Below are 12,268 nucleotides of genomic sequence, written 5' to 3' on the forward strand. Positions count from 1 at the left end.
ACTGTCCTCCTGGAAGTACCATAACTTGTCAATGCGGCACTGTGATCTATTTTGTGTTAATTGTCTAGGCTAGTAAGTAGGCCAAGTTAAAAATAATAATAATAATAAAAAAAAATGTTGAAATAATTTTGTCTCAAATTTTAAATAATCTTTTATTCGCATTGTACACCAATGTGTGGTTTATTTTGTGTTACTGGTAGCCTACATGCAAAAGTAAAAAGCAAGTGTTCTAGGTATTCATTGATTTTACTACTGTACTGTATACTGTATAGGCCAGGGGTGGGCAAACTACGGCCCGCGGGCCAAATCCGGCCCGCGAGAGCTTTTCATCCGGCCCGCGAGCTTCCTTGTGTTTTAACAATAAAAGTACTAGATTACTATAAATAGTACAAATATAAAAATCCATTAAATTGATCCATGTTATTGATTGATTTGGATTAGAAATAACTAATTTACTAATTTACTAGGCTAATTCACGACCGACACAGACAGAGATTGCATTGCCAAAACAAAGCGCTTTGAAACGTCTCACGTGGGGCGCAGTATCAGTATGACGTTTATTCATCTTTGCTAGAGTGCATGCAAGCTTGCGAAACAACCGTTTGAATTGCAGCAGCTAGGTTTTTGTTTTTATGCTTTATGAAGAAAAATGAGCACTTCAAAGAGAAGAAAAGTGGACAGTGAGTGTCGAGTTTTCAAAAAAGAGTGGATTGAGAAATATTTTTTCACAAACGTCGACTCGAAGGCTGTATGCCTGATTTGTCAAGAGAGCATCGCTGTGTTCAAGGAGTACAATTTGAATCGCCATTTTACAACTAAACATCCTAATTATGGCAGCAACTTAACAACAGAAGAAAAGTCAAGAAAAGCTCAGAAACTCGCTTCTAATTTAAAATCTCAGCAAAACATTTTTGTGCGACAAGCTGCAGTTCAGGAAGCCACTACGAAGGCAAGTTATGTTTTGGCATTCAAGATAGCGAAACAAAATAAGCCGTTTGCTGAAGGGGAGTTTTTGAAACAATGCATGGTCGATGTTGCTGGCATGCTGTGTCCTGAATACAAAAATACGTTTGAGAACATTAGATGACACTGTGATGACACTGATCTGAAGGGAGCAAAACCGCTAATCTCTTCCCGCCACCGTCCCATTTTTCACATTAAAACAGTCTAAATCTCACAAAATTTACTTTGAACCACTTAGTTTGCTGTGAACATGTCTTCTAAAGAAATGTGTCAGTCTGGGGCCGAAGTTGCATCAAAATCTACCAGAAAAGAAAGTCGAAGGAAAACTCAGGTTCCGGGCCCAGACGCTGAGAACAGTAATGAGATGTTGAAGGATGATACTGCGCAGATAGTAAGCGAAATCACAAAAAACATCACCGAAGTGATGGAGAACAAATTTTCCAAGTTCTCCAGTACACTAGATTTATATCTACTAAAATTCAGGACAATTCAAAGTGCTTGGGTGAAGCTGAATCCCGCATTTTGAATACGGAGGATACAGTGTCAGCTATGGAAATGAAATTAGCCGAGGCTGAAAAAAACATCTTCCGAGATGGCAGCGAAGCTTGATGATCTGGAGAACCGGGGGAGATGGGAGAACATTCATCTAATTGGTTTACCGGAGGGCACAGAAGGTCGACAACCTACAGAGTTTTTCGAATCCTGGCTACCTAAACTACTTGGCTTGGAGACAAAACGGGGTTATGTAAAAATCGATCAGGCCCACAGATCTCTGGCTCCTCCACCCAGAAATAATGAGCGACCACGACCACTGATCATTAAACTGCATTAAACAGCGAATACTGACAGCGTCCAGAGCTAAGGGGCAGCTGTTGCACGACGGGCATAAACTTTTCATTTTTCAGGATTTCTCTGTAGCTGTGCAGCAGAAGAGAAGGAGCTTCAGTGACATTTGTGGGCAACTTAAATATATGAACATTTGTTTCAGGATGCTATTCCCAGCAACTCTGAATGTGTTTTGTCATGACAACACCAAATCTTTCAGCTCTCCCAAGGATGCACAGGCGTTCATGAATATTCTACAACACAACTCGAGAGATAAGTGATGTAATATTACTGTACAGCTTTGCTCGTGCTTTATTTGCAGCCGTACTAAATATGGTTTGCAGCTATTTCTTTGATGTGGTTTAGAATTAATGAAGGTAGCGATGCCGTTTGGGCACCGACTAAACTTAAACTTGACTGTCCCCCCCCCCCCCCCGTTTTGTTGCTTCTTTCCGTTTATTTTTATTTTTTTTGACGTATTTGAGGAATAAGAAACACTGATGAACAATCTACACGTTTGTACTTCAGTACTATTAAAATATAGCAGGCCTACTATATATTGTCATACCCCATAAATTAACATTATCTGATTTAATTTGAATAACGGGGTTCCTCTCATTAAATATCTTACTTTTGTAGATATTGAACTAACTATAGGTTACATCTGCAGCTCTTTTTTTAAATTAAAATGTACTAATCTATCTTATATCGTGATAACACATTTTTATTTAATTTTATTATTATTTATTCTGAATAACGATGTTACCATATTAGATGGTCATATTAGAAGCCTGATCTGGCTTTCTTTAACGCTGCGATGTTTTCTGTTTTGTCCTTCCATCGTCCCACCCCCCCTTTTTTCCCTCTTTTTGCTCCTCTTTTCCTTTTTTGGCTTTGAGGGAGGGGGGCTGGAGAATGTTTGTTTAAATAACTCAATTGGGACGGTGGGGCTGAGAAAATGGAGTGTTTGATTCACTATGCATACCTTGTTGGTGTTTCTATATTTTTTTCCACGCGGACAGCTTGCTTTCAGTATTACGTGCTCCGTTTCATGTGTACAGCTAAAATCTATGTTCATTGTTTTTCTTTTATTGAATTCGTGTATTTGGGTTTTGGGGTTTTCAGGGTTTGATTTTTTATACTGTGCCTCCCCATCGTTTGGAGATGGGTTCTGTTTACTAAGCAGTGCTTTTATGGAAAACGCATATAATATATCGAGGGCTACTATGCAGAGTCTTTTTCTGTTTAAAGACAAAGAAATAGGGTATGTGCATATTGTTACTTTTTCTGTCTTCATCTCAGTTGTTTGCGTATTTCTGCCTCAGCTATTATAGGCAACTGCGTCATCCTCTGAGGGGTGTGTGTAAGAGTCTCCCTTGCTCTTCAATCAATATTTGTACCGGTTAATAAATATGAGCGTGACAAAAATATATTCGTGGAATGTTAAAGGAATAAACCATCCAATCAAACGGAAAAAGATTATCTCCTTGCTTAAAAAAGAAAATGTCCAGGTCGCCCTTTTGCAAGAAACCCATCTAACTGACGTTGAACATGAAAAATTAAAAAGGGGCTGGGTAGGGCAAGTTTTTTTTACTCTTCTTTCAACTTGCATAGTAGGGGGGTAGCTATCCTGATTCACAGACGTTGCCTTTTACTTTAGATGCTATTCTAAAAGACTAAGAGGGTCGTTATGTTTTAATTACAGGCTTCTTATATGGAGAACATGTTTTGATTGGTTCTGTATATGCCCCCAATTCATTTGAGGTCACCTTCTATTCAGGGCTGTTAAGAGTCATATCCTCAGTATCCTTGCCTTACTCTGTTATAGGTGGGGATTATAATTGCGTACTGAACCCTGAAATTGACCAAAAACCGGTGATCTCTAAATTTCCATCAAGAAAATCTAAAGTTATAAAGGAGCTGTGTAGGGATTTAAATTTACTTGATGTTTGGAGGGAGTTGAATCCAGGAGAGAAGGATTATACATTTTTCTCTCCTCCACATCAATCTTTTTCTAGAATTGATTATTTTCTGACTTCCAGACTGATTTTAAATAGAGTTAAAAAATGTAGTATTGGTTCTCGTACTATATCGGATCATGCTCCAGTTAGCATTGATATTGCTCCCCCCTATTGGGACCCTGCCTCACGAATGTGGCGTTTAAATACATCCCTTCTAAACAGCCCGGCCTTTTGGAATACTTAACAGATCAATGGAATCTCTATATAGCTATCAATGATACTCCCGAAATTAGCGCTTCTACACTATGGGAGGCAGCGACGGCCTTTCTCAGAGGTGCTATAATCTCATATGCTACCGCAAAGAAAAAGAAGACACTAAAAGTACAGCTAGAGCTAGAACATAGGATACAGGATCTAGAGACAAGATTTAAAAGCACACTATCTAAAAAAGTTTTTAAAGAGTTACAGGCCACTCGCTCAGCTCTGGATCAGTTATTAACTCAAAAAGCTGAATCAGCGATTTTTTTTGCAAAACACAGACTTTATGAATCAGGTAACAAACCAGGCAGATTGCTGGCACGCCTGGTTAAGGGCAGAACTGTCTCTAACTTGATTTCCTCACTTAGAGATAGGGAGGGCAAAAGACACTTTGTATCGAAGGAAATAAATAGAATTATGAAAGACTATTATTCAATGTATATAGTTCAGATCTCACAAATTCCAGTGACAGAATTCAGAATTTCATGAATAAAATCTCCCTTCCATTACCTTCTGAAGAAAATAAAGCTAGATTATGTAGGGAAATATCAAAAGAAGAGATTTTAGAAGTTATTCATTCTCTAAAGAGTGGCAAAGCTCCAGGTCCGGATGGGTTTGGCCCAGAATTCTACAAAAAATGTAAGAACCTTGTGGCTGGCCCTCTGCTTCGTATGTATTCAGATTCCCACCAGAAAGGTTTTTTGCCTCCCACACTTAACCAGGCAAATATTTCTCTAATACTGAAAAAAAATAAACCGCCTGATGATTGCGCGTCATACAGACCTATTTCGCTGATCAATGTGGATAGTAAAATATTGTCTAAGATCCTCGCAAGGAGATTGGAAGAGTTTTTACCAAGTCTGATCAAGCCGGACCAAACTGGTTTTATACAGCAAAGATACTCTTTTTCAAATGTTAGACGTCTTCTCAGTGTAATTCAATATTCTAGTCACACTCAGCAGAGGGCTTTGCTTGTGTCCTTAGATACTGAGAAGGCTTTTGATCGCATTGAGTGGGGGGATTTATTAGAGGTTCTTCGTCAATTTGGGCTGGGCACTGAATTCATTAGATGGGTCCAGGTGATGTATCACTCCCCAATGGCCTCAGTATTGACATATGGCATACGTTCTCCGCCGTTTCCCCTGGGCAGAGGTACGAGACAGGGTTGTCCTTTATCCCCCCTTTTATTTGCAATAGCACTTGAGCCGCTCACGGAGGCCATTAGGTGTCATCCTGATATAAAGGGAATCCACATCAGGGACTCAATTCATAAGATAGCTCTGTATGCCGATGACATATTATTATTTATCTCAGAGCCTGAAACATCAGTCCCAGCTTTAACAGCGTTAATTAATATGTTTGGTTCTTTTTCAGGTTACAAAGTTAATTACAATAAATCAGAGGGTATGCCATTGGGTAATTTTGGCGATCTAGCTGCTTTAACTGACTTCCCCTTTAGATGGTCACATGGGTTCTCTTATCTGGGGGTCAGCGTCTCACCCAATTTGAAAGATCTATTTAAACTAAATTTCCTCCCAGTTGTTAGGGCAGTAAAGGGCGATCTGGACAGATGGTTAGATCTACCGATCTCTTGGATAGGGAGAATAAGTATTATCAAAATGAATGTCCTCCCAAGACTTCTATATCCCTTACAGATGCTTCCGCTATGCCTGACAAAAAAAGTTGTAGCAGACTTGGAGAGACACTTATCAAAATTTATCTGGCACAGAAAGAAACCCAGACTTAAAACCCAAAAGCTACAGCTACCAACTGAGAGAGGTGGCTTGGCTCTACCAAATCTAACTTTTTATAACTGGGCTTGCCATCCTCGCATTATTTCAGAGTGGATCCGTAACGACCCAGAGTCCCTAACAAACACTTTTTTGGTTTCCTACAGATAAGACATTTTATACAAAATAAAATTAGGATTACCGGTGTTAACTCCCACTGACACCTTCCTATTACAAACTAAGAGTTCAAAAAACTTTGTATCGGCTTTTTACTCATTAGTTTACTCAAACAGTTCATGCAACATTAATGCTGTGCTTACGTCTTGGGAAAAGGATTTAGGCGGCACCCATGATGAAGAATCCTGGGGGGAGGTTTTGCATGCTGTAGGGCGCACTCTCATTTTTAATAGAGCAAGGGAGACTCAATATAAGATTCTGCATTGCATTCATACAACACCCTATGTTCTTCATAAAATTAACCCTCATAACTCTCCTACCTGTTCCAAATGTAAAAAGGACTTTGGGACACTTGTTCTGGTCTTGCCCACTGATAGCCAACTTTTGGTGTAAAATAAAACAAGAATTAAATAGAATGCTAAACTGCAGATTAGAAAAAGACCCATGGCTCTTTCTCCTGGGATTGATGTCTGGCACGACAGGACTGACCTCAGCCCAGCTAAAACTGATGACAAAATTGTTATTTGTTGCCCGAAAATGTATACTGATCAACTGGATCAAAGATAACCCCCAAACCACCAGTCAGTGGTATAATGACATTTTTAAAATTCTCCCCTTAGAGAGACTTAGTGCAGTTGTGAAAGGTGATGAGGAGTCCTTCCTGTCCATCTGGCGTCCTTTCTTGGATCTCCTGATCTGGCTAATATAATAGAGAATGGGCAAGTGCTTTTGAGGTGGAGTAGGTTAAACGCACTGCTGGGGGGGGGGGGGGGGGGGGGGTTATTTTATTTTTTTTATCCTTATTCTTTTTCATTATTATTGTTAATTATTGTTTTAAAGAAAGAAAGGGAAAAACAATTGTAACTTTCTTTTTCATGTGTATGTATGTATATATGTATGTATGTATATGTGTATGTATATATATATATGTATATATATATGTATATATTTTTTTCTGTCAATTTTTTTGCGTTTTGTATTTCAATGTTGTTATAAGAGAAAAACCAATAAAGTTTTCATTTAAAAAAAAACAAACAAAAAAAAACTGCCTTTTATTATTTATTCGTAAAGATGTCACATAACTCACATGGCTAGAGATCTCACTAAGATGATGCAACACATATTTAAATGTGTATATTGAGGCTCTCTTTATTAACTTATTTTCTCTTAGTACATGCGACAAAATGTATACTTTGCGAATTGTCGCAATGAAAATTCAAATTGCTGTATTTTTGCATTGCGACTGGCCCATTTTAGTACATCTACCCCTCAGAGTCAAGCCTAACTTCAATGGAGCAAATATATACACTGAGTATATCACCTGGGTCTCAAAATCAAGTAGTTGACAAGGGTTTATAAAGGTATTGTTTAGGCTTAGTTCCTAAATGATGTATGTTTATTAAAGTTGTAAACACATGTAACAATTATATATATATATATATATATATATATATATATATATATATATATATATATATATATATATATATACACACCTTTTGGTATTACTTTTGCAATAAAACCTTCTAATCATTAAATCTGATGACATATACAGTTATGTTCACATTTATATTTCTGCAAATAATGGTCCTCAATGTAAAACAAAGTCTGACACAACAATGCATTCATACAAAATTACAAGGGCGGGACTTCAGGACACTTGCGTTATATAACTGAGGTTTCTGTCTGCTGGAAGGACTGAGTCCTGGAATTGCGGTGGAAATAAGACACATTGCCAGAGCCGTTTCTGGCAATGGATGAGTTGCGCAGCCTGTAATCTCGGCTCACATACCAGTGCAAACACAAGCGCCATTTCCTTTTCACCTCACTTTGTACCTGAAATTCAGTTTTGCAAGAAAGAAAAACAGGGAGATATGCAATGTTTGCCTCATTATAGCTGGTCAGGCTGATAAAGCATTTAAATACATACTACATACAGTGCCTTGAAAAAGTCTTCACACCCTTGAACAGTTTTCAGATTCTGCTGCCTAAAAAATACAATTCAAAATGCATTAAAGTAGGAGTTTGTTTCACTGATCTACACAACATCATCTACACTTTCAACGTGAAAGAACAATTACAGAAATATTAAAAGTACTTAAAAATAAAAAAACAAAAAAGTCTTGATTGCATAAGTCTTCACACCCCTTGAGTCAATACTTGGTGCAAGCCCCTTTTGCAGCAATAACAGCCATGAGTCGTTTTGGATAAGTGTTTACCAACTTAGCACAGCGGGATGGTGCAGTTTTTGCCCATTCTTCTTGGCAGAATAGCTCAAGCTCTTTCAAGTTGGCTGGGGATCGTTTGTGGACTGCAGTCTTCAAGTCTTGCCACAGATTTTCTATAGGATTCAGGTCTGGGCTTTGACTAGGCCACTCGAGGACATTCACTTTCTTCTTGCTGAGCCACTCCATTGTTGCTTTTGCTTTGTGCTTAGGATCATTGTCCTGCTGAAAGGTGAATCTTCTCCCCAGTCCCAGGTCTCTGGCAGACTGGAACAGGTTTTCCTCCAGGATCTGCCTGTACTTTGCACCATCCATCTTTCCCTCGATCTTCACAAGCCTCCCTGTCCCCGCTGCTGCAAAGCATCCCCAAAACATAATGCTGCCACCACCATGCTTTACTGTAGGGATGGTGTTAGCAGGGTGATGTCCTGTGTTTGGTTTACGTCACACATATCACTTAGCATTCAGACCAAAATGTCCCACTTTGGTCTCATCAGACCACAAAACCTTCTCCCACATGCGTGCAGTGTCCCCTAAGTGTTTCTGTGCAAAAGCTATGCGGCACATCATATGGCTTTTTTTTCAGCAGTGGCTTCCTTCTTACCATCCTCCCATACAGGCCATGTTTGTGGAGTCCTCTTGAAATTGTTGAACAGTCAACATTTTCCCCAATCTCAGCCAGAGACCTCTGTAGTTCTTTTAAAGTAATCTTAGGCCTCACAGTGACCTCCCTCAGCAGTTTCCTTAAGCCACGGCTACTGACTTTGGAGGGACGGCCTGATCGAGGTAGTGTCTTGGTGGTGCCAAACTGTTTCCACTTTACAATGATGGACCTGACAGTGCCCCAAGGGATATTCAAAGACATTGAAAGTTTCTTATAGCCGTCCCCAATCTGTACCTTTCAATAACTTTATCCCGGAGTTCTTTTGGCAGCTCCTTGTTCAGCATGTTTTGCCAGTTGTTTCAAATTCACTTCATACAACAGAAACAGCTCGATTCTTCATCCAGGAGTATTCAAATCAGTTGAACTACTGTGATTAGGTGGGCTCAATTTAACTTATTATGTGCCTTGTTAAGGCAATTTGTTGTACCTGAGCTAATTTGGGTTTGCTATGAGAAAGGGTGTGAAGACTTATGCAATCAAGACTTTTTGTTTTTTTATTTTTAATGGCTTTTTTGAATATTCCTATAATTGTTCTTTCACGTTGAAAGTGTAGATGATGTTGTGTAGATCAGTGAAACAAACTCCTACTTTAATGCATTTTGAATTGTATTTTTTAGGCAGCAGAATGTGAAAAATGTTCAAGGGTGTGAAGACTTTTTCAAGGCACTGTATACTATATGTTTTGTTTAATTTTAGTAGAAATGCATGCAACTCATTTTATTTTAAAAATCTACACGTAATTGTAACAATTTTCTCCACCATATACGTTATAGGTCACAAAAGTACAGTTTTGAAAGAAACATGTTTTAGCAATTTTTTTAAAATGTATTTTAAAATCTGATATTGCAAAGAAATCTCTGCTTGCCATACTTTTAGACTGTCTTGACCTTCCTGGGTCATTTCACAAGGTTGAAATTGCCCCCACTCATTCACTGGCATCTTTTCTCTCAATAACCAATCAGCTTCTTCCTTCCCTTATTGACTGACATGCTTTCAGCCAGTAACATGCTTTGAGCCAGAAGACACTGCTTGGGTGACCAAGGAAGTAAAGCAGTAAGACTTCCTGAAAGGCAAGTCAAGCAAACTGAGAACTTTCTTTAATTTAATGTTTGCTACAGCAAGTGCCTCTTTGAAAACTGACCATTTGAGACCTGTGTAACTAATGCAAGTGCAAAAGATATATGGGTAAGAAGAAGAAGAAGAAGAAGAAGAAGAAGAAGAAGAGGTTTAAGCAATACAGTGTTAGAAGAACATGTAAAAACATTAACAAACATTGTACAGGTAGTGGACCAAAAAATGGAAACACCTGGGTAAATGAGGGACACCAAGTATATTGAAAGCAAGGACTTCCACACAGGTGTGGCTCATGCGTTACTTAAGCAAGTAACATCCCAGCATGCTTAGGGTCATGTATAAAAATGCTGGACAGGCCTGGTTGCCTATAATTATGGCTAGCATGGCTGCAAGTGGAGACCTCAGTGACTTTGAAAGAGGGGTGATTGTTGGGGCATGTTTGGCAGGAGCTTCAGTGACCAAGACAGCTCAACTTGCTGATGTTTCACGAGCAACGGTGCCTAAGGTGATGTCGGCATGGAACTCTGAGGGAAAGACATCATCAGCAAAGGGCAACAGTGGGCGGAAGCGCATACTCCAGGATCGTGATATCCGTGCATTAATTCGACATGCAAGGCAAAACAGGCGAGCAACTGCACATCAACTGACTGCAAATTTCAACCTGGGGCACGAGCAGCCAGTTTCATCAGAAACGGTCTGCCGAGAACTCCACAGAGAGGGATACCATAGTGGCCCAATGCCCTATTAACTGACTTTACATTGGTGTTTACATTTTTTTGTCCACTACCTGTAATTATTCTATAACTTGACTTAACACTAGTAAATATACTAGTCGTTTGTGATTCACATGTTATTACAGTACACTGGCGAATGCATTTCTACAAGGTACTGTATGCGGATGTTTGTGGTAACGTGCTGCGAGAGCCCTACTTAAGGTGAAAGAGTGTTCAGCTATTCAGCCATTTAGCAACAATCATGGGAATCAAAGCACAACATTCTTTGTTTCTAAACAAGGTTTACTGTAGGGTCATATGACAAGGTTATGCAACACATAATGGAGTGATGTTACTGATGAAACCTGGCATTGTATTTGCTTGTAGTATATCAACCTTTGTGTACATGAAGTTGTCTTTTGGACTGGTGCAGTATATTCTTTTTAAGGACTGTAGTTATCAAGACTAATACATTAATGAAAATTACAAAAAGTTTACCTCACTGTTCAAAAAGCAGTAGAGAATAGCAACAACCAGCCCCTGTAATGAGTAATAGTTCATATTATTAATGCAACTTTTTAACTTAAAAAAAGCAATACTTCTGACACATTTAAGAAAAATAGTGTTTTACCTGGAAAGACCCAATGGCTAATTCAAAAACAATCTTATATTCGCTGGGAGCGCGCTCTGAAATAAACACAATGTAGTGAATTCCAAACAGTGGGATAAGCAGCAGTGTGGATTTCGCCAGTCTCCTGAAAGAGAAACCACAACACAAATAACAATTGCACCATCTTTTGGCAGTATTAGCATTTAGGCACATACTGTAATGCCAGTAATAGGAAGACCATTAAAAGAAGCTGCATTTACACTGTGGCACGATTTACAGCTTACATTTTCGATAAACAAAACGACCCCCAAGAATCCCTAGAATTCCTGGCAATTCCTAGGATTCTTGTTCCCTGGGAGGTTAAGTGATTTCGAGCAGCTCATGGAATGTTGTGAACATGAATGATTTGCAGTATTTGGTCATTTAAAATGATTGATATCGCTCTGGGAGGAGGGCTTACCTATTGCATGCAGAGACAGACTGCTTGGATTTTAAGGACCATCCTGAACCTTCCTGAAGCCACTCCTGACTGATTGTAATTTAGCCTTAAAAATTGTCCTCCCATAAAATGGACCAACATGTCATTCCATCTGTATTTTCTCAACTGGAAGCTGTATTTTTAAGAACTCTTGGGTTAATACAGCTACCTAACTTTTTATGCCACCACAAAGCAATGCAGGTGATAAACTAGTCTGTCCATCTCAGTCAATTCATTGCTGCATGGTCTGCAGTAATGCCAATAGAGGAAAACACCCAGTATTAAAAATATATATATATATATTATCAGGCTTGGAATACAGCATTACAGAAACCCATTTCTGTGGGACAAATGCAGAGCATGTGTCCAAAGTAGAGCAAATGGGAGGGGTTGCTCATTAACGGCACTTTTGGAACAAAAACAATTGATCTTAACCATATGCTTACTTATAGAGGACGTTCATGCAAGTGGCGTGGCGTGACTAGTTTTTAGCAAGGTATGCAACAATGTTTTAGATGACAGATGAGAAAAACATTTTACACATAACGATAAAATAACCAAATACATTGGTTCTGGCAAATACACCTAGT

The 12,268-nt window shown here is 38.9% G+C and overlaps 1 protein-coding gene across 2 annotated transcripts in view; it reads right to left on the minus strand.

Moving 5' to 3' along the window:
• Nucleotides 1–7,411: 7,411 nt before the first annotated feature.
• The window catches only part of LOC117394926 (vasoactive intestinal polypeptide receptor 2-like), a 71,982-nt gene continuing 67,125 nt past the window's right edge, over nucleotides 7,412–12,268 (minus strand). For both annotated transcript variants that reach the window (XM_033993688.2, XM_059019209.1), the window contains 3 exons: nucleotides 11,222–11,345; nucleotides 11,089–11,130; nucleotides 7,412–7,750 (listed from right to left, as the gene is read on the minus strand). In XM_033993688.2, coding sequence (XP_033849579.1) covers nucleotides 7,580–7,750; nucleotides 11,089–11,130; nucleotides 11,222–11,345 — 337 coding nt within the window. In that variant the 3' untranslated portion in view covers nucleotides 7,412–7,579. The remainder of the gene's footprint in view (nucleotides 7,751–11,088; nucleotides 11,131–11,221; nucleotides 11,346–12,268) is intronic.

This window comes from Acipenser ruthenus, chromosome 3 (genome assembly GCF_902713425.1).
Source record: "Acipenser ruthenus chromosome 3, fAciRut3.2 maternal haplotype, whole genome shotgun sequence".
NCBI classification, from domain to species: Eukaryota; Metazoa; Chordata; class Actinopteri; order Acipenseriformes; family Acipenseridae; genus Acipenser; species Acipenser ruthenus.